At 39.1% G+C, this 25,840-nt stretch overlaps 1 protein-coding gene across 1 annotated transcript in view; it reads left to right on the top strand.

Annotated features, from left to right (window-relative positions):
- pfkl (phosphofructokinase, liver type) overlaps window positions 1-25,840 on the top strand; it is a 48,328-nt gene that overhangs the window by 18,612 nt on the left and 3,876 nt on the right. Inside the window, exons 4-19 of the mRNA XM_003218369.4 lie at window positions 2,935-3,124; window positions 4,431-4,596; window positions 5,783-5,827; window positions 6,087-6,195; window positions 6,766-6,861; window positions 8,250-8,342; window positions 13,811-13,936; window positions 15,306-15,370; window positions 16,967-17,030; window positions 18,373-18,519; window positions 19,165-19,235; window positions 21,319-21,406; window positions 22,562-22,714; window positions 22,887-23,051; window positions 24,488-24,549; window positions 25,656-25,767. Coding sequence (XP_003218417.2) covers window positions 2,935-3,124; window positions 4,431-4,596; window positions 5,783-5,827; window positions 6,087-6,195; window positions 6,766-6,861; window positions 8,250-8,342; window positions 13,811-13,936; window positions 15,306-15,370; window positions 16,967-17,030; window positions 18,373-18,519; window positions 19,165-19,235; window positions 21,319-21,406; window positions 22,562-22,714; window positions 22,887-23,051; window positions 24,488-24,549; window positions 25,656-25,767 — 1,752 coding nt within the window. The remainder of the gene's footprint in view (window positions 1-2,934; window positions 3,125-4,430; window positions 4,597-5,782; window positions 5,828-6,086; window positions 6,196-6,765; window positions 6,862-8,249; window positions 8,343-13,810; window positions 13,937-15,305; window positions 15,371-16,966; window positions 17,031-18,372; window positions 18,520-19,164; window positions 19,236-21,318; window positions 21,407-22,561; window positions 22,715-22,886; window positions 23,052-24,487; window positions 24,550-25,655; window positions 25,768-25,840) is intronic.

Genomic DNA, 25,840 nt, shown 5'->3' with positions numbered 1-25,840 from the left:
CAGACAAAACACAAATGGAAGGCCTACTGTTGCTAGCAGGATGACCAAAGTACGAGTGACTGAGGAGTATGCACAAGCACTCTAATGAATTTTGATATTATGATTTGTGAACTTGCTATAGTGTCATCTGTGAAGGACACATATCTAAATCATATTGTTGTACTAAAATTAGGAATGAGGATCAGATTTCTACTTGCCTCAGAAAAAGTCCTATTTTATACATGTGTATATCCTATCTGATAGAGTGTGTGTGTTTTTGTACTTTCCTATTTGTGTCCAAGTACTAAATGTCTGATCAGAATAACAGCCTTTAATTTAAAAGGCACATATGACCAACTATATATTGCAGGAAAACCCTAAATATCCATTGCTTTTTGCACTGTGTACTATGGGAGAACAATATAAAATTCTTCAGCATTTTGGGGTAGTATAGCCTTGCATAATACAAGAGTTCTGAGTATGACTAACAGCAAATTGAAAGAACACCAACAATTTCTGAATTTTCATTATATTGTTTTTTCCATTATTTGAAAATTATTTCAACATGACAAAGTGTTCATGCAGCAGCCTGGATTCTTGGCATTTGCTACTGTGATGACTCATGGGCCATGTAGTCCCGTTCCTAGTACTATTGTGGCAGATGAAGAGGAAAACTTGGGTTTCCCACCGTTTCTGCCAGATTTGGAGCCCTTGCACCTGCAAGATGTTTGCCCACAAGAAGTCAGCCAAACAAGCCTTGAGCAGAAATCTTCCCCATTTTCTCGCCGGGATTATTATAATCAAGATAGAGGCGCTCGAGAGGCGACTCGCCGGAGCGCCAGGATAGCTGCCAGACAATTAGCTGATTAAGTCTGTTTCCCTTGGGAAACTTTAAGGAGTCATGCATCTGGACACAGTATAGGTTTCGTTTCTTGTTCCCCAGAGAAAGTGTTCCTTGGCGGGAAAACAAGATCCTATATAGGTGTTTGCCACAAAGAAATCCTTGCGGAGTCAATTCGTCAGCTTCGGGAGTGGATTGTGTGTGGACTACGCTACTCCAGTTCCCTCGGACCTTGTTCCAGTTTCAAGCCTGCCTTGTCCTCGGATCTTGCCACGGACCTCGTTCTTGCTTCTTGCCTCTTGTTGCCACGTATCAAGCCTTGTTTGCCAAGCATCTAGTTTGCTTCCAGCCTTTGTTGTCAAGCTCCATTGGACTAAAGGACCCTGTCATTTCCCCACGCTTTGCTTGGCAAGGTGTGTGTTTCGGTTATTGGATTATAACTTTGGACTTTAATATCTCATATTGGACATTGTTTTCCTGGACTATATTTGACCTTTCCTGGAAGGTCTACTTCTGAACTATATTCTTCACTTGTTTTTATTAACTTTATATATTCCTTTAATAAAGATATTAGATAGTTTCTGGCCTCTGCACATGGTTATTGGTGCTCTGCAGCCTGGATCTTGACAGCTACAGTCTGGGCCCAGTTCTGCTCTGTTCATGTGGATATAAGCATTCAATTTGGGACAGTGCTATGGTTAACATACCATTGAGTTGCATTCTTTTGTAAGTGCATCTTACTATCAGGGACTGACCTAAATTGACCCTGCTCAGCCTGTTTACTAGAGCATTTGTTTCTCCCCTTCGTAGAGCCTTCCCTAATTTGACTGGTGTGTCTCCTTTGCCCTCAGGTAACAGTCTGGTGTTGCATGCCTCTGCAGGATTGCCCCCTCCTGTCTCACTCTTTCATATCTGTCTGCTAATGTTGATACAGCTGCTATTTCTGATGGACATTTCTGATGGCTTGAAGCAAGGCTGGCATGTTGGATGTGGCACCTTAGTCACATAAGCTATCCTTAACACTGAAAGAGGAGGACAAAGATGGCAGTTTTGCTAGTTTCCTAGGTGCTGTTGTACCTCCTCAACTAGCTGTGAGAGGTACCTAGGCAAGAAGCTCACAATGCTTACAGCATGTTCTCTCTGCTCAGGCCTTCTTAGCATTTGCTGTTTGAATCACAAGAAAACCCTGTGATAAGTTCACTTTAGGGTCACCCTAAGTGGGAAATAATGCAGATATATAGATAGATATAGACATTCCTAGAAACAACAGATTTTTCTTTAAACACCCCCTACTTGGTGTCAGCCAAACATATACATCAGAGCAGGTTGATGCTAATTCCATTACTATTTTTTGTTTTTTGTGGCAAAACAGGGGGAGGGCATTGGGAAAGATTGTTTCCCATCACAGCAGTATTTATCAGCATTGTGAGGCACTGGGCAACAAAATCAGCTGAGAAGCCATTCTCCATACAGAGAATCCAGAAATGGGTGTGACCTCTGAGGCCATAGAGAGATGACTCTGGAAATGACTTAGGTTTTACTGGACTGAACTGTGGAAGGACAGTGTTTTCCTAGGCTCATTGACTAAATTGCTTTCAAAAGTAGATCTGGTCAGACACTGTTTGATGGTAGATATCACATTAGCAATAGCAATTGAAAAGCAGTATAAGTTCCACAAAGGCAAGTACAATGAAGACCACAAATCTAATAGTCTGACTTGATAGAGGAAATTATTCCATCCTTAATATTTCATTATGTCTCCCTGTCAATTCTATAGCATACTGCCATAACAGTATTCTCATGTCTTGAAGTGTTTGCACTGATTTTCATACCTTACAGCAGTGGTATTCCACGGATGCAACAAGACAAAAGCAAGAATTCAGCACTATTTTTCAGGGTCTGCATGGCATGTGTCTTCTGTATATAGAGAATATGTCAACCCAGATTTTTTTGAATCTGGTGCTACAGACCCATTCAGCATCCTCATTAGAAAGCCATCATAATCAGTTCCCATTGGAAAGCACAGGGTTTTAAAGACTGTTGCTGAGCTCTGAGCCTATATGGGATTCTGCTTTTTTTTGTCTGAATTTCTTATTTTGCTTCTTTATGTGTAGGGTGGCACCATCATTGGCAGTGCTCGCTGCAAAGCTTTCACCACTCGGGAGGGCCGGCTCCAGGCAGCCTACAACCTGGTACAGCACGGCATCACCAACCTGTGTGTCATTGGAGGGGATGGGAGCCTGACAGGTGCAAATATCTTCCGCACAGAATGGGGTGGGCTTCTGGAGGAACTGGTCAGTGAAGGTATGTATGAACCTTGTCATCATTCCGATACCAGATGCTAATGTCTCCTTCGGAAAGTTCCCTATGCCAAGTTTGCTCATTGTCATTCCACCAATAGTAAACTGAGGTGGTGACATTAGATTGACACCAAATTAAGGTCTCTTAAGACTTAGACAGGAGTTGCCCACTGACCATGAGGCTTTTAGAAGTGCAGTAGAGTCTCGCTTATCCAACCTTTGCTTATTCAACATCCTGGATTATCCAACACAGTCTGGCTCCCGCCCGGATCCACAGCTGTTTCACTAGGCAGCAAGGACTAAACTTTTTATAAATTTAACTTCTGACAAACTTCTGTAAGTTCATTTTATGCCATTCTATCTTTATTTGCAGTCAATTTATTAGTAGCCAATTTTTTAAGTCAGTGTTTTCAATACATTGTGATGTTTTGATGCTAAATTCGTAAATACAATAAATACTACATAATGTTACTATGTATTGAACTGCTTTTTCTGTTGAATTGTTCTAAAACATGATGTTTTGGTGTTTCATTTGTAAAATAACGTACTTCAACATTTAATAGGCTTTTACTTAATCCCTCCTTATTATACAACATTTTCATTTACCCAACGTTCTGCCGGCCCATTTATATTGGATAAGTGAGACTCTACTGTACCAAAAACAAATGAAAGGTCCATCAAATGTACACAGCAGCCTTACCTCCAGTTGAAGACAGAATGCTGAGTGTCAGCTGGAAATGAAAAAAATAAAACTATTTTGACACAATTTCATATATATTTCCCCCCATTTTATTAAAGCTACTACCCACATCACCTCTCTGCCAGTTTTAGTTTCTGTGAAAGTTATTAAGAAGTATGAATCCTATGAATTTCTTGCCATCAGGTGCACATTCCTTGCTCTTTCATTGCATAATATGGATTACTTGGCTGAACTGAATCCAGTTGTGTTTGAAAAGTTTCTAGATCCATTGAAATCAATGTTAAGTTGACACATACATTTATTCTCTATGTTACTTTTCCCCTTATTTGAATTTAAGAAATCAATCTGCAGCAAAGTGATAATGAACAGCTAGGTTTACAATTTTTCAAGTTAAAATTGCAAATCAAATTGAAGATACAACGAGGTTATAACTTCATTTCCAGCATCTCATTTATAAAGATATTTTATGCAAATTGCCAAGTCTTTTTAGTTAAGCTAAATCCATTTATGCTAACTCCGTTGCCCACTGTTCTTGATCTTTATTCTTTAGAAATAAAAAACTCATTTACCAGAATAAAGGAGCTTTGTTAATTTTCTCTTTCTTTCTAAGGGAAGATCACGGAGGAGGTGTCTCAAACATACAGTCATTTAAACATTGTGGGCTTGGTTGGTTCCATCGACAATGACTTCTGTGGCACAGATATGACTATTGGCACTGACTCTGCCTTGCACCGTATCATGGAAGTGATTGATGCAATCACCACTACCGCCCAAAGGTGAACATATGCATTCTCTGGTCTTCTTTTCTCTTTCTTTTCTTCATTTTCACAAGAATGTCTAGCACTAGCATGATTTGCAATTATTTCCTGCCTCACGGCAGCATTTTTATAGGTTTGGGTAGGTGCAATGAAACTGCTTTCCCTTAGGTAAAGGTAAAGGTTTTCCTCTGACATTAAGTCTTGTTGTGTGCGACTCGGGGTTGGTGCTTATCTCCATTTCTAAGCCGCAGAGCCGGCGTTGTCCGTAGATGCCTCCAAAGTCATGTGGCCTGCATGACTGCATGGAGTGCAGTTACCTTCCCGCCGGAGCAGTATTGATCTACTGACATTTGCATTGTTTTCAAACTGCTAGGTTGGCAGAAGCTGGGGCAAACAGCGGGAGCTCACTCCGCTCCCCGGATTCGAACCACCGTCAGCAAGTTCAGTACCAGGGGGGAAAAAGAACCTTAATTGGATCATTTGTGTATGAATTTTCCATACTGAGGCTGTCCCTTGCGTCTCAGCCTTTTGTTTGGGCCATAAATAGGCATTTTTTTTCTGGTCGCCTTTGGAGGAAAAAAATAAGAAGCTGCAGCTTATAGGGACTTAGGCTGTAAAATGGAATGGGTGTGGTCCCCAAGTCCTCTGTAGATGTCCATCCCAGTATTCGAAGTTTTCCTTCTATTGGACTGAGATTTTTCACAATTGGTTAGCAACTACAAAAGCAGTTTAATATCATAGTTGTTGTTTAGACATTGTGTTAGCCTTTATTCTTTATGGATGGTGCTTGAAAAATTATGCCCCCCCCCAAGAACTGTGTCAATTTAGAGTAAATGTGAGTTTGTCACAGAAATTGTCCCTTCCCTAGAAGGAGAAAATAGGCTGCTGAATATGACATCATGGCTAAATGTGCACCACCAAATCTGGAAACATCTTTCTAATGTTTTCAGTGGTCTGCACAAGATTTGGCAGGTCTCTTAATATTTCTTTCAGCTCAGGAGATTTTGCCAGAATATGTTTTTTAAACTATACTCGCAAGCAGCATGCTGATGAACAATTTCGTGGGCTTCTACTCCCAGCATTTAATGCTGTCTGCTGCTCAGCAAATTTTTGTGTGTCCATTGCAATAACAGAAGGTATAATTTATGCGTGGATTGAAGAATAATCTAGATAAGCCCTTGCTCTCTCTCATTTTGCTTTGCAGTCATCAAAGGACGTTTGTTCTGGAAGTGATGGGCAGGCACTGTGGGTAAGAGAAAAATTCTGTTGTTGTTAAATTGAGAGAGATTTGGGATGTTATTATTATTATTATTATTATTATTATTATTATTATTATTATTATTATTATGGGATTAAACCTAGGATGTGTGCAGTATAGACAGCCATCCATTTCATCCCCAAACATCAAGAGTTCCCTGAATTACTCTGGATTCTGGAAGCCAATTTTTCCACCTTGATTGATACCTAGTGTTACCATGCACCAAGTTCACTCTTTTCTTTCTCTGTAGATACCTTGCATTAGTTTCAGCTTTGGCCTCTGGTGCTGACTGGCTTTTCATCCCTGAGTCACCACCTGAAGATGGTTGGGAGGATTTTATGTGTGAAAGACTAGGAGAGGTGAGTGATGGTGGTTGTGGTAGCAAAAAAAATAGCTATCAAAAATAGGGCTTTTGGTTTTACTCACTTGTGGAATGAAATGCCTAGCCAAGAACTCTATCATAGTTCATGAATTGCATTTATTTCAGAGATCTGAACAAAAAAAACACCCTTTACCTGTTAAGGTGGGGTGCACCAACTCAGCTTTTCACATAAAACTGTAAGGCAAATGTGTTCTTGAATACCTTATTTTCAAGCTGCTGAAAGAAAGGTGAGGTATAAATAAGTTATTTTATTTATTAATAAATTAAACTGAAAATCAATTTTTGTATATCTTTTAACCTAGCCATCAGGAAGAAGGACTAAGGAAGCTCTCCCAGCATTGCAGATTAGAGTTGTAAAGTATGTAGGATCATTTAGCTATGTTCAAGTGTATTTTTCTTCACCTTTTCTTTGACATGCAGGAAGTACAAGCTTCTCAGTGAAAGAATGAAAATGTTAAGGGCATCAGAATGTTCCAGACATTTCCAGTATAGTATCTTGTCTTTGCCTGACTTCCAGTCATTGTGTTCTGTATTTTTATTTGGATAGACACGAAGCAGAGGATCCAGGCTGAATATTATCATCATTGCTGAAGGTGCCATTGACCGGAATGGGAAAGCCATCACTTCTAACTATGTGAAGGATGTGAGTGACAAATTTTAATGAATTAAAAATAGAACAGTAAAAAAGTAGTGGGTCCATTGTATTTGCAAATTATGTATCCATGGATTTCATCAACTGGGAATCCAAAATAATAATAATAACTATAATAATAATAATAATAATAATAATAATAATGATGATAATAATAATAATAATAATAATAATAATAATAATAATAAATACAGAAACATGGTGATGGTGGGTGCTCCTACTTGTCAGTTTTTTGTTGTTTTTGTGTGTGTGTCAGGAGCGACTTGAGAAACTGTAAGTCACTTCTGGTGTGAGAGAATTGGCCGCCTGCAAAGATGTTGCCCAGGAGACACCCGGATGTTTGATGTTTTACTATCCTGTGGGAGGCTTCTCTCATGTCCCCGCACGGGGAGCTAGAGCTGACAGACAGGAGCTCACCCCACTCCCTGGATTTGAACCACCGACCTTTCAATCAGCAGTCCTGCCAGCACAAAGGTTTAACCCATTGCGCCACCAGGGGCTCCTAGTTGCTGTGTCCTGTGGAAGCTGTTTGCTTCCCTGTGATTGGCAGTGGTGATTTGCTCTTTCTTCAGGGAGGTGGTGATAGATCTCACTTGTGAACAAACTAGCCAACAGTGCCAAGCCTTAACTTTCTATCCCACTTCACACTAAGATAAGAGGATATGAAGAGGAGGAGGGGAACAAAAGGAGTGAGGTGGGAAGGTGGATGTTGATGAAAGGGAGTTAAAGGCCAGTTGCTATATTCCTGAATAAGTTGATTTCCACTGCCAATTATAGAGTAGCAAGCAGCTTCTGCAGGGCAAACAAACAAGCAGAAATACCATCTCAAATCTCTGGCAACCCAGGCTTGTGCTGACACCACTGCAGCCCTACGCTCAAGTTTCCATAGAAGAATGGCACATCCATGATTTTTGGTATCTGCAGCGGGTCCTGAAACCAGTTCCCTACAGATACTAAGGGCTTACTGTATCCATCAGTGTAGTAATCTACACTGATTGCTGCAGGCCCTTTAATATTCTGGAAATATATCCAATACAAATATACCCTGTGTACTTTCCATATATCCATTTTTCATTTTTATTGTTCAAACGTCTCTAGGGTTTGAATCAATCCAGAAAAATTCAATTAAGGTACTTTCGGCTCTAACACATACGCCTAGATCGAATTGCTCTTTCCGGATAGAACAGGATAGATACATTTAATAAGCAGGTACATAGATACCATTGATTTAATCTGCCTACACTAATTGGGACTAACATTTGGAATTAGGTCATAGTAAACATGTCTGACCTCTGTCTGCCATGGGAAAAGCAATCTGATGTCAAGATGTGGATAAATAAAAAAACAATCTCCTTTCTGTTTTTTCTCCCCCTTACCAGCTCGTTGTGAAGCGCCTTGGATTTGACACCCGTGTGACTGTTCTTGGCCATGTGCAGCGTGGGGGGACCCCTTCAGCATTTGACCGCGTCTTGGTAAATAGTTTTTCGTGCTGTAGGCTATGTTCCAATAGCATTATCTCCTTACGTTTTGCCTGCATCTGTGGCACGCATCCTCAGAAGTTTGTTCAGAGGTCTGTTGGAAATGAGGCAGGTGGAGTGTATATATTTATATCTGTGGAATGTCCAAGGTGGGAGAAAGAAACCTTGTCTGTTTGAAGCAAGTGTGAATGTTGCAATTAGCAAGATTGATTAGCATTGAGTAGCCTTGCAGCTGCAAAGTAATCAGTGATTGTATTTGCATAGAGATAGCCTGGCTGTTGTTGCCTAGAGGCATCCTTTTTTCAGAGGTGTTAACTGGCATTTGATTGTTTGCTGTTGGAATTCCCCTGTTTCTGAGTAGTGTTCTTTTTATTGTCTTGATTCTGTTATTTTTTAATGCTGGTAACCAGATTTTGATCATTTTCATGCTTTCTTCCTTTCTGTTGAAATTGTCTACATGCTAGTGGATTTCAGTGGCTTCTCTGTGTAATCTGACATGATGGTTGTCAGAACGGCCCAGCATTTCTGTGTGCTCAAATAATATTCTGTGGTCAGGTTGGTTCATTAAGTTCTCTGCTATAGCTGACTTCTCTGGTTAAATTAGTCTGCAGTGCCTTTCATGTTCTTTGATTCGTGTTTGGGCGCTGCATTTGGTGGTCCCAGTGTAGATTTGTCCACAGCTGCATGGTATACGGTAGACTCCTGCAGTGGTTAGAGGATCCCTCTTATCCTTTTCCTGAGCGTAGCATCAGGAAATTATTTTCTTAATTGTTTGTAGGTTGTGTTTCTTCATCAGCTTCCCTATGCAGCCAGTGGTTTCCCTGATATATGATAAGAACACTTTTCTTCTGGGTGGATCTTTGTCTTTATTCTTGTGGCTTGTTCTTGATCTTGCAGCTCTTCTGATGTCTGTGGTGGAGTATCCATTGGCCTGTAGAACCCAGTTTAGGTGGTTCAGTTCACCTTGGAGGAGGTGGGGTTCGCAGATCCTGTTTGCACAATCTAATTATGCTTCTTTTTTGACCTGGGTGATTGTTGGAGTTTTTATGAAGGTATCTATCAGTGTGCATAGGTTTTCTGTAAACTGTGCGTAACCCTTCTGTGCGTAATAGAGAAAGCCTTGGAGAACATAAATTGTAATCCCATTTCTGCAGGCTGGTGCTCTGTATATGTGTTGGACTCTAAACCTCACTATCCTCAATCAGTGTGGCCAATGGATGTGATGGCTGGAGATTATGGAAGTTATAGTCCAACCTATCTAGACAGTCAAGGAATGAAGGCTGTCCTAATCCATTACAAATGATGCTCATCAGTGAACCTATTGATGTTCCAGGTTCTTTAGCATTTTTCACTTCCCACTTTTCACTGTTTGCTGTAGACATTAGCCACCTTGCAAATAATTATTTTGTCCGACTTGCTTAGCAGCAAAAGGTTCTCAGCAAAGCTCTTTTCAAATATCTGGCTACTGAGAGGATTTGAAACATGTTATTTTCTTTCTTGATTTCTCTGTCTTATTTTCTCTCTCCCTCATCTTGGTTTGAGATTGGGCTAAGAAGAGGAGACTTTCCATGAGTAGTTGTCTCTCCATTTTTATCTTAGTCCCTTTTGTGTCCGTCCTCCCCCCCACACACACACACACACATTCTTCATTGTGTGCTCCCTCTCAAGGGAATACAAAAAAGATTCTGTGAGGAACTCCAGTTTTAAGAGGGAGGTGTGGATGAATGGAAAATCTCTCTCTCTCTCTCTCTCTCTCTCTCTCTCTCTTTGCATTCATATAGCCAGACAGTGAGTGCTGCTTATGACCCATTGCCTTCATGTTTTCTCTTTCCAAAATGGTAAAAGATAGGAATATATTGCTTTTAAAGATAATATTTTGACAGTTTGGCAACCTTGTGTGTCAAAAGCTTATCTTGCAGACTTAGCCAGTGTTCCCGGATGGGAGGGGTCCTTTTCCAGTTTTTGGTACAAACTGACAAATGCCCTCCTTGACACCTTTACAAACTGGTCCTGCTTGCGTCGCAGAGGACGCACAATTCCAGAAGTAGACTGGTCCACCCTGGCACTACCAAAAATAAAAAATCACAGTTATAAGACTATTTTCCCTTTCTTGGTTAAGCAAACAGTGCCACTAAGCTTTTTAAAACTTCATTTTTGAACATTTTAAACAATATTTGTGTACCTGGAAGTGAAAACAGTGTGCTAATGAGGGAGGAAATTGTTTGGAAAAATAGCTGATGTGAGCAGGTATCTGATAATGTAGAACAAACATTGAGAAAGCAAGAGGAGCTGTGAGCTTAATCAATTGCATTCTTACTAATGTATTAATGCGCAGAAGATAACATGTTTTCCTGTAGAGTTACCGGTACTTTGCCTCTTTCCTCCATCCCAATTCTTCAAAGCAGATTTTTCTCTATTAGGCCTTTTTCATAATGTCTTATTTCTTGGAGATTTCCCTTTTCCAGCACTGGAAATAGTTCTGTAGTGAAGAGTCATTTCTGTATGTTGCTCCTAAGGGAGTGTAGTATAGACCACAGATTTCTTCTAGAGTTATGCTCTATCTAGAAGCTTTTGGTCTTGATAGTTTCCAGACATCTGTTTGAAGGATTGAAGGGTTGCTTCCAGTGTTTAGTTAGATAAAGTTTGTTTACACCTTAACAGGATGCTATGCTACAATGTTGCAGGGATAAACTGTTTACAGCTTAATGTGCAAGTTATTTGCAACTTTCCAATCTATATATATAAAATGATAAAGTTGTTTGCGCAGTGACTATAACAACAAAACTAAACATCCCAGAAATACGAAATTTGGCAACACAATGCAAAAGGCTTGCCTCCAGGTTACAACAACACAACCACACCACAAAACCACAATCCAAACCCACAAAACTCACAACAACGCATCATGCGATAACAACACAACTAAACGCCCCAGAAATACAAAACTTGGCAACACAGTGCAAAAGCCTTGCCTCCCAGTTGTAACAACACAACCACACCACAAAACCACACAGGACCCACAAAACTCACAACAACGCATCGTGACTATAACAACACAACTAAACGCCCCAGAAATACGAAACTTGGCAACACAACGCAAAAGCCTTCCCTCCAGGTTGTAACAACACAACCACACCACAAAACCACAATCCGGACCCACAAAACTCACAACAATGCATCGTGACTATAACAACACAACTAAACGCCCCAGAAATACGAAACTTGGCACACAACTAAACGCCCCAGAAATACAAAACTTGACAACACAACACAAAAGCCTTTTCTCCTGGTTGTAACAACACAACTACACCACAAAACCACAATCCGGACCCACAAAACTCACAACAACGCATCGTGACTATAACACAACTAAACGCCCCAGAAATACAAAATTTGACAACACAACGCAAAAGCCTTGCCTCCCAGTTGTAAGAACACAACCACAACACAAAACCACTATCCGGACCCACAAAACTCACAACAACACATCATGACTATAACAACACAACTAAATGCCCCAGAAATACAAAACTTGGCAAAATAATGCAAAGGCCTTGCCTCCCGGTTGTAACAACACAACCACACCACAAAACCACACCGGACCCACAAAACTCACAACAACGCATCATGACTATAACAACACAACTGAACGCCCCAGAAATACGAAACTTGGCAACACAACACAAAAGCATTCCCTCCCGATTGTAACAACACAACCACACCACAAAACCACAATCCGGACCCACAAAACTCACAACAAAGCATCGTGACTATAACAACACAACTAAACGCCCCAGAAATACAAAACTTGGCAACACAACACAAAAGCATTCCCTCCCGATTGTAACAACACAACCACACCACAAAACCACAATCCGGACCCACAAAACTCACAACAAAGCATCGTGACTATAACAACACAACTAAACGCCCCAGAAGTACGAAACTTGGCAACACAACACAAAAGCATTCCCTCCCGATTGTAACAACACAACCACAACACAAAACCACAATCAGGACCTACAAAACTCACAACAAAGCATCGTGACTATAACAACACAACTAAACGCCCCAGAAATACGAAACTTGGCAACACAACACAAAAGCATTCCCTCCCGATTGTAACAACACAACCACACCACAAAACCACAATCCGGACCCACAAAACTCACAACAAAGCATCGTGACTATAACAACACAACTAAACGCCCCAGAAATACGAAACTTGGCAACACAACACAAAAGCATTCCCTCCCGATTGTAACAACACAACCGCACCACAAAACCACAATCAGGACCCACAAAACTCACAACAAAGCATCGTGACTATAACAACACAACTAAATGCCCCAGAAATACAAAACTTGGCACACAACTAAACGCCCCAGAAATACAAAACTTGGCAACACAACACAAAAGCCTTGCCTCTCAGTTGTAACAAGACAACCACACCACAAAACCACAATCCGGACCCACAAAACTCACAACAACGCATTGTGACTATAACAAATACATAATTTGACAACACAACTCATCCGCCTCCCCAATCCCTACATTCACACTTGGCCTCCAAAAAAACAATTACAATAATAACAATGACAACAACAACGACAACAAGAATCAACACCATCACAGGCAAGAAACAGCCAGGCACTTAGGCTGAGAGGCCAGTCAGTGCTACACTGGGCCTCCAAAAAACAATACAGTAGCATCTAACTTATACAACCTTCATGACCACTACAACAAAAACAATAATAAACACCTACACATGCAAAAAAAAAAAAGGCTATTATACCACAATAAAAATATAAACCGCACTCAGCAGAATCAGACATCACGATTAACAACAAACCAAAGACAACAGGGATCTCAAGCAATTATCAATCAACACAAAAATTGAAGAAGGTAACAGACTTCAAATACTACTACTAATGTGAGTATAAAGAAGGTGGAGGTCACAGCATCAATACAACCTAATGTAGACTGACCAACACCACCAGACTAAGCCACAGCAACGCGTGGCCGGGCACAGCTAGTTTGTTATATAGGCAGTCTTTAAGTTACAAAAAAGATAGATTCTGTAGATTTGTTCTTAAGTTGAATTTGTATGTAACCTGGAACAGGTACATTTTTAAAGTGTAACTCCATTTTCTATCCCTGTGATAATTGGATTTGAAAAAAATAGGTTGCTTTGGTGAGAAGGCTTACGTGGAGACTCCTTTTCCTCATGATAACTATGCCAGAAGTGAATTTCTCTTCCTGGGGGTAGATTTCTCTCACTTCCTGTTGTCTCACCCCAATTCCTATGATTTGTTTGTAAGTCGAATGTTTGTAATTTGTGGACTGCCTGTATGTTGTCCTTTTCTCCGACTCTAAGTCATGGGGGCCTCTCAACTTGTTAAATGCCAATAGCAAGGCAGTTCCCTTACAGGAAAAAAAACAAAACCTTATATGTCTCCTAGAGCAGCAAAATGGGCATGGAAGCTGTGATGGCTTTACTGGAAGCAACACCAGACACTCCAGCCTGTGTGGTGAGCCTCTCTGGAAACCAGTCTGTGCGCCTGCCCCTGATGGAGTGTGTGCAAGTGGTGAGTATATCGCAAGACTCATAGGAACCAAATGTGTAGAGGAAGAGGAGCTGTGGCTTTATTTTTATCCAAGATTTTAAGGCCCCTGTTTTTATATGAGTGGAGAGACTGGCAGTTTACATTTAAAGTAAATTAATAACCAGGTGTATCCTAGTTGGTGAATGGCATTGCAGTACTTCTTGATCACTCCGATCACTGGAGGTCCAGGTAGATTCCAAGTTGAAAGTGCTTAGGACAGCTTTGACTGGCTTTCTTGGACAGGGATAACCTGCAGTTCATGTGCTGTCAATTTCCCAATTGGGCTTGTGTTCGTGTGCTCTAGATAAAGATGATTTGAAATCTTCAGCTAGTGCAATAGGGATCAGCTGATTTGGTGATAAAAGATCACATAACACTGATTTTAGAGGAGTTGTGCTGGCACCCATAGTACTACTGGATTTAAGACACTGTTCTTGATATTTAAAGTTTTAAACAGCCTACCACCTAGAAAGTTGAGTTAGATACTTCAGGGAGCTCCATCAGAAAGAGCAGTATGCTATGTGAAAATGTGGAATGCCCTACCATTGGAAGCCTAATTAATGCCAACATAAGCTTTATTCCAGTGACAAGTTAAAAAATGGCTCTGTATTAAAGCCTTTGGTGGTGGAGTCTTGAATCTGTACAGATATAAGTATATCAATAAATAAATAAAATTAATTAACATACTCTTTACCATGTCTTGGGGAAAAACACTCTTAAGTGCTTTACATTACAAATGTTAGAAATCAAAATAAATATTAAAGTACATCTTCACAAGTTAAATTGGATGATGGAAGAAATGCTTCCCTGATGATGCCAAAACCATACAGATGTGTGTCGTTTGCACTTTTTTTTAACCGTATGTTTTATTGAGCTGGAGAGTTTCAGATTTTTCAGCATAAAACATTATTCCCTTTCTGAAAACACAGCAAGAGCCAAGCTGGATCATGCCAAATAATTATCTCAGGGTGGACAATAAACAGCTTTCCAGATGTTGTTGGGCTTCCATTTCCATCTTCCTTCACCATTGACACTTTTAGCTAGAACTGATGGGAGCTGAAGTTCAGCCAGTTGTAAAGGGATGTAAATGGCTTGCCCTGGTGTTTCAAATCCCTTGTTCTTTTTCTTGGTGTAAGTTTTCTAGAAGAAAGGTTTTTTACCATTTCTTTCCCACTCCTCCTTTTCCAATTATGTTGTTTTCTCTTTTCATTTTTGAAACATCAGTGTGTCCGGACTGTCTCTGGACGCGGTTTGGAGTTTTCTAAATAGGAACTGACAGAATTAATGCTGTTGGATTAGATTTCTGTTATGGTTTCTGTCACTAAGACCCCATGGTTCTTTATCTTTATAGACCAAAGATGTCCAGAAAGCAATGGATGAGAAAAGATTTGACGAAGCAATCCAGCTCAGAGGGAGGTGAGAGATCTCTTTGGAATCTGAGAGGAAATTAAATTTTCTTCATCTCTTTATGTTGTAAGTTACTTCATATGAATGAAAAAGCAAGTTGCAAACCCAAAAACTTGCCACATAATGTGGCAGATCTTTGAAATCAGTTGAAAAATTAATGCATTTTGGAGTCTTAGCCTTTAAAATCGCATAAGCTGTTTTTCCTTTTTTTTTTCAGCCTCTGTAACATTCATACAGCTAAGTAGTTAGGGGTTTTTTTTCAATAGACTTTATCCACAGCCAAAGAAGATTTCCCAGTGTAACTGGATCTGTGCTGTGCTGCTAATGCAAGCCAGGCCTGTTTGTTGAGATCAGAAGTGATCATGCATGCAAGAAAGTGTCTCACTCCAATCACATACTTAGTAAACGGGAGAAAATATATACAAGAGGAATCTTTGGAACAGTGTTATTCAGTATTGTGGACGCTTCGTTCTGTTCACTGCTGTCACACACTCAGGCACACATACACACACCAATTTTCCAGTTCTGGTCCCTCTCTCAGTTACCAGCATAAGAGATTTTAAAATATTCCCAAATTTTCTAGCCAATGAATAAAAATGACCAAGTACTTGGAACAGCACTTAGTATTTCGGGACTGTTTGTATAAAACCCACCAACTTTGTACATGGGGTTTTTGTTTTTTGTTGGGGGGTTTTTGCTATTTTTTGTTGCAAAAATGGCTGGAATGTGAAAAATAACAGACAAAATGTGAAAATTCTTGGTAATCTTGCCAAGCAGGGTGAACATTTTTGAATCTGGATAGTTTTGGTAAGTTTTCTCACCTGTACAGTTTTTCTCCCTGAAAATTTGTGATGTTCCTTTGAATCTGAATCAGTTCCCATCATATGTAGGATGGTGACTGTTTGGCTACATAAAGAGACGCACCTCAAACCTGAACATTGTAGATATATGGCATGATTTTACTTTTATTCTGGTCATGCCATTCTTCTAAGCAAATTCTTCATCTTTTTAGGAAAGTGTTACAGGCGTAAGGGTATTTCCTGTCACCAGTGACATGCCTGGTAGTAATAGCTATATCAGATTAGATGATACATCACCCAGACTATTTTAAAAATGGGTGTAACTTTTAAGGAAATGACTGATAATCTCTGAAATTATAAATGATTTTGAACTCATAATTGTTGAGTTCCAAGGAGATAGCTGAGTTGACTAGCAACTCAAGTCTCATTTTTGAGAATGCAGATACTTTTATCCTCTATTTTAATGTCAATTAAAGACTGGCAGTTTTCTTTAGATGCTCAGTTAAAAATTCACTCATTTTAAGTTGAATACATTGATATTTTCCACAGATCTAAACCAAAAATTTCTGGCAAAAAATAGACATTTTACATAGGTATAGACTCACACACACAATGCATTTCATTTCACATATATACCATGATAGAAAAGGTCAGGTTTTCATATTTCGTAGTGTCATCTTTCACTTCTTTGAAGTCTTCCTAAGTCCAAAAGTAGTAGGGATCAAAAGAGAAGCTTCTCATACACTAGAGATTTGGGTAATGTCAGTGAAATGCTTATGATGTAATATAACATTTATTTTTACAGGAGCTTTGAAAATAACTGGAACATTTACAAGCTTCTTGCACACCAGAAACCGGCACAGGAGAAGGTGAGGAGTAGTAGGCCACATTTGAGTCCCTGTTTTGTAAGTGCTTTGTTAAGGGCTTTGAAAAGTTACTGTTATGGAGTCTAATTCTCAGAATCTCTGAGCTAGCATGGAAAGGGTAACTTTTTTCAGGTTCCTCTGATGTAGAAAGGGATTGCTGTAATCTTAAATTTTTTTAAAGTAAATCCTTTTTGCAAGGCTGGAGTTTGGAAATGTCTAAAGTCTGGCAAAAATGCCAAATGTAGGTCCATGTGCAAAGATGAAAAGATGACATGCTCAAAACATGGTGTGGGCCCAGACAGCAAGCGGATTGTATTGTTAGAAAGGAGTTTAAAAGTTCCTGAGTAAATTGCACTTAATATATGCTTAAGCAGCAACAGTAAAAACAACAGGACAATGCAGTGGTTTCCTTCTCACCTGGAATCACCAATTTATGGTAGAATCCATACTGTGTGTTCAGTAGAGAATTGTAATTCCAGCCAAGAAAGAAGGACGCTCTCATGGACATCTCTGTTTTCCAGTTGAGGATTCTTATTTTTTAAAGCAGTTGTTTACACATCCATCCTCTTTGAACAGAGTTGGATGTGTTTGTATAGACAAGGAAAAGCTGCCATCAGTACTAGAAATTTGTTTTGACCTATTCTCCTCAAGAAATGGATAAAGGAATCCAAAAACAATATTTTGGTTCCCACAGGAAATTACAGTAGTCTTATCGTGTATCCCACACAGAGGCATAAAGGACATCCCTCCAATTAGATGCAAGGAGATAGAAGCACGTAGAAAGACACAAAGTAGCTATGTCCTTGCTTTGTTTGTTTTTAAAGGAATTTGTTGCTTTTAACCCTTACAGTTTCTGGTGGGTATTATAGGAATCTTTGAGCTACTTAAACAGTTTGGGGAAGCCAAGGAAGTATTTTACCATCTGCTAAAGGCAATGTTTGGGCAGAGACCTGATGAACTATAACTGGAATGAAGCAATGGTCTGTCCTTAATCATTCAATTTAGATGGCTCAGTAGAAAGGGAGGCAACCCAGAGATAACCTCCACTGCTCTGTGCCTTGCCTGGAATCTTCAAAAAATTTACTTGAAATGTTACAGGGAAAGCTATCTATTCCTCAGGCTTCATTTTTTCAAAGCCTCTTAAAGCAGAGATGGAGAACCTTTGGGTCTCCAGATGATGAAGAATTTTGGAAGATTTTAGACTCCCACAAAGAGAGGGTCAATTATTTCCCAATGGGATCTACATGGCAGCTTCCACATTTCTGAGAATGTTAGACTAATAACTTCAGTGGCTTTTTCAAGTTCTCTGTGGGCTGCTTACTTCTCATTTTCTCCTTCTGGACAGAGCAATTTCAGTATTGCAATTCTCAATGTGGGAGCCCCTGCAGCAGGAATGAATGCAGCAGTCCGGTCAGCTGTACGTGTTGGGATTTGCCAGGGCCACACAATGTATACAGTGAACGATGGTTTTGAAGGCTTGAGCAAGGGACAGGTAAGTCTATCTGATGAACAGGGAAGAGGTGTTTACTCCTGCTGAATTATTAGCCACATTTCCATTTCTTTCCCACTAGAATATCCAGAAACAACATTCATTTGGCACTTGTTAAAGATGGTGAAGTAAAATGTGCGAAATTTTCTCCTTGATAAAGTTTTTTGGGATCTCTGTTACTTTTTTTGGCACCAGGTCAACATATTTTTATTATCTCAGGGTTTTACAAATTACTTAACTGTTTTTAGTCCTCCGTATTCTACTTCTTTTAGGTTTTGGTGGTAATTTTTAGTTTGCTGCTCATTTTACTTTGTGCTACTTTATTTTGTGCTGCTTTAATATTGTTTTATTCTGGTTTTTACATTTTAGATCTGAGATGTAAAATTTTGTGAACTTTCCAAATAATTTTGATTATAAGGCAGTCTAGAAGTTCACATTTCTAAAATGGAGTTTTCTTTATTGTGTTTACTGTTCTCATTGAAGTATGAATGTTAGAATGAAATAGCAGCAGAAGAAATTGATATTGGCTGGTTCTCAGGTGACGAAATGCCAGTGTGATCTTCTGTTATAAAAAGGCAGTGGAATTGCCCCCATTTACCCGTGATTGAATTACCTACCAGAGACTTAAGTGCATTTTCTCTCTCATAGATTCAAGAGGTGGGATGGCACGATGTTGCCGGATGGCTGGGCCGTGGAGGATCTATGTTAGGAACCAAACGGTAAGTGCTATCAAATCCTAGACATGGGTTCTCTCCAAAGAGAGAGATACTCTGCAATTGCAGACAAAGGCAGATCAGGGAGATATGAACTCGTCTTTCTCTAAAACTAAAATGTATGGATTGTGTTGTCTGTTCTTGTCCTAAAACAGGTTATTCTTTCCTCAAATAATAATATTTTCTTTCCTATTATATTGTTGAACTATTCTTGCAGTAAAGAAATTGATTTTCTTTTGCTTTTCTGTTTTTGAAATTGTCGTGGTTTCTGTGCTTTGTGTATAATCTCTTCTCCTTTCTGCGAGCTTTTAGTTAATTAAGTCAGCTCTGCTGCATAACTGTTCTATCTTTTTATCGTGACAAGCTCCGTTGCATGATTGCATTCTCTTGGGATACATCTGTCCTTTTTTTACCCTGGAATAATTTTTCCCCACTGTTTCTTTGATTCAAAGTGTATCATTACCAAACATATGTCTTCATTTTCCAAATGGAAATATGACCAGCATATGCTGAAAATGTCTTGATGTTGCTGTCTTATCAGTGCAGGGGCCATTATTACTGTCAGTTCATGCCCTGTAAATGCTTTTATTTCTGTCATTGAAAGTATTGATTAGTGCTCTGTATTTCACCGTGGTATACAGTAAGGGTTTTGCTATCCCATTTTTCAGTCAGTTCTTTATTATCGTGATTGGAAGGTATACCTATATTCTTATACTATGTTCACTCTTTTGTATTGCTTCTCTATTCTCAAGTCGGATGTCCCATTTGTGGAATGGCCCTGGCACTTAAGGAATGTTTTCATGCTGCCTGTTTTTGAATTGCATGAGATTGTGGTGATGATGCTCCATAAAAACTCCCAAGTTTTAGCCAACTCCATTAGCCTGTCTTGCTCCAGAAGATAATAGGTTTGAAAAAAGGAGGTAGTCCTGCTGATAGTAATAACAATGGATTCCTGTGTAACATAATGGCATCAGTATTTATTGGTTTTGTATGGATTCTGTGTGTATGCAGATTCACACCTTTCGTTTTTTATTTGTAATATTTATATATCATGATATAATGAATCTCAAGCAGTTTGTGTTCAAATATTATGTTATATAAAACAAAAAGTTTGAAATAATAATAGTTAAAATAGTCTGACAAACCTTCAGTGTTTTTTAGCCTATTTTAACAATTGTAGGCTATTGTCAGCCTATTTTAACAATTATTATTTCATAAGCACAATGTTGATACTTAGTACATCACTTCAAGGAGAAATGTGTTGTGACAGGTAGATCATGTACAAAACTATAGGATAGCAAAATTTGATTTGTTTTTTTGCAATTAACGTTTTGAGCTGTTCTGTATGGTTCCTCCTGAGTAAATAAATGTCTCTAGTATTCGATCTCCCTTCAGAGAATGTATGACTATATTAGTTACAGGTTGCAATCTCATGGCAAAAATGATGAAATAGTTTTTCACATTATATTTTCCCCTTTCCTGTACAGATAGTGTTACACTTCTAGAATCAGACTAATGTATTAACTGAGTGGATTATTTTTTTCCAAAAGCAGCCTTTTGCTTTGTTCCGGAGCAGATGATTTGGCACCATATTTTAATGGTCTGATTGGCTACATTTCCCTGTTTCTCTGAGTGTATGAACCTTTTCCAAGACCTTTGGAGAGTGTCGTCTGAACTATACGCTCCAGTTATTAATTTGAACAAAAAGGGAACAAATGGGTTATTTAACACATTTCCTCTTTTTATTGTTAGTCATTGAACTATTTATTATGGGAGAAGCAATATAAAGAGCACATTGTTCCTGATTAGTGTCTCTGCTCACTTGCCAAAGACCATATTACTTGAAAGGCTGGTTATTAGTGCATCTTTTCTTTGCTTTGTATTATTATCTGAAACGTGAAAAGTAGCAAATTGATTTGAAAAATTCCAGAGGATTTTTCAACCTGTTTCACGGAATTGGTAGTTCTTCTTTATGTTCATTGTGCAAAGATAATTATACTGTAAAGAGTCTCCCATACAATTAGGATTATGAATGGCATACACCGTTATATAACTTTTTAAAAAATGTGTTTTGTTTATGTTTTGCCAGAACTCTTCCAAAGACATGCATGGAAAAGATTGTTGAAAATGTTCGGAAATTTAATATCCAGGCACTATTGGTTATTGGAGGATTTGAGGTATGGAGAAACTCATTAGGCCTTTGAATAGAGGCTGCCTTTCCCCTTTGTCTAAGGCTCTTTCTACACTGTCCTTATATCCCAGGTTATTTGAACTGGGTTATATGAGTCACCACTGTCATATAAACTGGGATAAGCAAATAATCTGAGATCAGACTGTTGAAGGGACCTAAAAGGATTAGGACAGTTATGTTTGCCATTGAGCTGGTGCTTCAATGTGCAGACAAAATGCAAGGCTAGAATTGACTGATTCCAGTGATTTTTGAGGGGATCCTCTGGAACGATATGAATATCTTTTAAAAAAGAATAAATCGGGAAGTAGCCAGAAATTCACATTGTTGTTTTTAAATAGCATTTTTTAAATGTTATGCAGTGGGGAACTTGCAAGCTTTTAAAAGGTGAATTGACACACCTAAGGTCTTCCAGGAGAGACAATTCATCCTCCTTTGCCAGATAAGGAGATGGTCTGGGTTGTTGGGACCACAGAAGCAAAACTGACACCTGAATTAAGCCCATACCAGTTGGCTTAATTCAGTTGTAGCTCTGTGGAGAATACTGTGGTGTTGCAGTTTCAGTCACCAGCATTGCCAGAGAGAGACAGAATTGCTTCTGTCTGAAACCCTAGATTGCCAGTCATGGACTGTTTTGCATGGCATTGAGCTAGATGGACCTGTAATCTTGACTAAGTACCAGGCATCTGCCTCTGTGGATGTATGCAATCTTTGTACTAATGCTTGTGCCGTTTTACATAGTGCCTTCTTCTCTCAGCAATGGAAGTTTTAGGTACTTATTAAAGATGTAAAGAATACTAAGACATTTTTAATCCTTCACAGAAAAGGGTGTCTAAATATATATTAAACAAATATGGTCCTGCCACATTAGAGAGAAAAGATTGTCAATCCCCCCACATTCAATATTCTGAGTACTACTAAATTACTATGTTTCAGATACTTTTGAATTGATAGATATCTAGAAATTCAGGTTTGTTTAAAGCAATTACCTCCCATCTGACTCAGAGGTTAAATCCAAACTCTTTGTCATGGTGCTAGAAAGTGCTAGATTTCTATACTATCAGCAATCCAGTTTTTAGGCTTAGGCTTAACTATGTGCCACACTCTATGTTTCCAACTGTTGTTGTTGTTTAATCTTTTGCAGGCTTATGAGGGAGTACTACAGTTGGTGGAAGCACGTGGACAGTATGATGAGCTTTGTATCATCATGTGTGTCATACCAGCTACTATCAGTAATAATGTTCCTGGCACTGATTTCAGCCTGGGATGTGATACAGCTGTCAATGCTGCCATGGAGGTGAGCAGGGACTGGTCATAGCATTCTAGGAATAAGACATGTTTGGACCAGTTGCTTCAATTCAGTTTTTCTTGTAATTAAAAAAGTTATAGAGAAAATGTGTGGAGCAGGAACATGCCTTACAACATCTGGCCAACTAAATATTTGTTTTTCTTCTTCCCATGCCATACAGAGCTGTGACCGTATCAAGCAGTCTGCTTCGGGCACAAAACGACGCGTGTTCATTGTGGAAACTATGGGGGGTTATTGTGGCTACCTGTCAACAGTGACTGGCATTGCAGTGGGAGCTGATGCTGCTTATGTCTATGAGGAGCCTTTCACTATTCATGACCTAAAGGTATGCTGGTGGTGAAATGCTATATATATATACAGTAGTATTACTGAAGTGTTGTTTTATGTAATGAAGCAAAACAGATGTTAAATGTTCTGTGGTCAGGATGCCTTCTAACATGGAGGTTGAGAGAATTTCACAACTGTGTGGCTATTGAAAGTGAACCGTCTTGAAAGAGATAGAAGACATTGGCCCTTCTCTAGTAGTAACCCCTGAAATAACAACTCAAGTGAAATTTAAAAGGAGTATCCAAAAATGGAATATCTCTTGTCACTCTTCCCTGCAACAGGAAACATTGGCTACCAAATTCAAGGGGCAATGAAAATCTAGATAATTGTGATGGTGGAGTGAACAAAAGGTATTCCTTGAAATGATGTCTCTATGTAGCTGGAACTTAAGACAAAACATTATGTTATTCCCCCCCATCTCCATTTCTTATGCATAGTCAAGATATTAGAGGAAATTGTACCATTTGTGTTTTAAAGAGAATATTTGTGAAGGGGGAAGAGATGCCTGCATTTGATTTTCTTAAGAGCTACTTGGGAGAAGGAGCAGGGTGAGAGTGTGCCAAGGCACACTTGTAACAACAAGTCTCCAGTTTGTGAAATTTTATACTTGTGCCTTTTGCCAGACTGAAAAGCTCCTTTATCAAGTACACATTTCTGGTGAGTACACTGTGTACTAACTGTCCATCCATATATTCCTAAAAGCTAAGAAGGTATCTCAGATAGGACACTCCTAGTTATAAGCTGACAACCCACAATGCAGATCATAGTATTATGTTATGAGACTGCTGCTATGTATGTTTGATAGAGATGACATTACAGTAGAGTGGGGAAGATTTTTTTAATTTAAAAAACACGTTTTGTCCTGTCTCCCTCAAGTACTTTGTTAATTAACCATCAAAAGTGTCTAAAATGTCGTCCCCTCTACTCGAGCATACTGGAGTAAACCGAATTCCAGAAAATAGGTTGAAAATGCCAGAAGGTAGCATACAGATAAACACTGGTCCCCTTCATATAAGCAGTTGAAAACTAAATTAAGTTCATACAATAGAGGAATTGTAGGCTACTTCATATTCCCATAGTAGTTAAATCAGTGAATTCAGGTTATTTGTAGTATGACATTTGATCTCATAGTTATAGACAAATGACTGTGTTCAAGGTATGATATGATGGTGAACATTTCTCTCGCTTTGATATTTCTGTCTTCTCAGTGTAGTCATTTTTCTAAACATAGTAGAAACATTACTTGTATTATATGGACTTATTTTTGTTGGAATTTGTTCCCCTGATGCCACTATAAATGATGTTTATGTGAACATATCAAAACAATTCTATCTTATCTCATTTTCACTGTAACTCAGACATTTCCTTCTTTTGTGTAAAATCTTCAGGAAAAGATGAATTGCATAAAAACGATTGCTCTTTGTTTCTTTCCAGGCAAATGTTGAACATTTGACTGACAAAATGAAAACAGACATTCAGAGAGGTCTAGTATTGCGGTAAGTGGAAGAAAGGATCCCAAAATGACCTTACTTAGTAAATGTTTAGGAATAACCTGAGATGGAAAAAAACTTGGACTACATGGTTGTCAGTGTAGTGGCTGAGGTGTCTATGATTTTTGCTTAGGCCAGCAAGAGATCTTGGGCTGAATCTAAACAGTGATATTCTGATGATGATTATGCCATTCTCCTCATCTGGTACCCAGGAAATGTGGAAGCAAATATACTGCACTAAGTAGCATTAGGGAGACAGATCTAGATCTGTGGAAAACTGTTGCTGATAGTACAGAACACCATCAAATGCTGAACCCTAGGGTTAGCCTGTCTCTATGTACTCTGCTGACCCTTTGCTTGGGCTATTGCCAGGTTGTGCATCTCTCTAACATGGCTGAATTCAGCACAAATGAAGGGATTGCAAGCTAGAAACCTCTTTAACACTGAAAAGAGATGGATAGTGTGCAAATGTGATGAAACTGGACTCGGCTTCATGCCAGGTGGAGGTTCCATGAACTCCACAGTAGTCCTGTAAGGAAAAAAAATGGAGAAGGTTAGCACAGTGAAGCCTGCTGTGTTACCATCGGCCAGCAGTTGGTTCCATGATTTAGTGTGTAAGTACTATGTAGGCATTTGTCACCTGTTCCCCAGACCCTGTTTGTCACATGGGCTGCTTATGACAAAAAGTTGCTAGCATTCTATTTTACCCGCTTAATGGGTCTTTCTTTTTACTTCCTTTGCCAGCTATGTATCCCTCTTTTTTGTACTTTAGTGTGAAGGACAGAATTAAAATATCAGCCTATGTGAACACTTTAAAAAACCGAATAGCCAAATAGAAATTCAGCACAATGCAGCAAATGAATGCTAGAATAACAATGTCTTAATTTCCCTTCAGAAGGTTAAATATTGTCTTTGGAGCTACAACCAAGAAAGCCCAGACCTTTCCTTTTTCTGAGGGATATTCAGGACACCAGACTGAGCCACTGAAGACTTACATTTTAAAATAAGCACCTTGAATAGGATCCAACATATTTTTATATTGCCTTTTATGCAAAAGGTGTAGTTGCCTAGTGCCTAAGAAGTTTTTCTTCTTCCTTGTGTTTTCTTTTTAGAAATGAGAAGTGCCATACACACTATACCACTGAGTTTCTCTACAACCTTTACTCTTCAGAGGGGAAAGGCATATTTGATTGCAGGATCAACGTTTTAGGCCATCTCCAGCAGGTATGTGAAGTGGGATAGTGGCTCAGCTCTGAGGAGGGACACATCATTTGAAGGTAGATCTCATTTAAGATTT

This window comes from Anolis carolinensis, chromosome 3 (assembly GCF_035594765.1).
Source record: "Anolis carolinensis isolate JA03-04 chromosome 3, rAnoCar3.1.pri, whole genome shotgun sequence".
Lineage (NCBI taxonomy): Eukaryota > Metazoa > Chordata > Lepidosauria > Squamata > Dactyloidae > Anolis > Anolis carolinensis.
The sequence above is the reverse complement of the archived record's forward strand: the minus strand, read 5'-3'. Positions and strand labels throughout refer to the sequence as shown.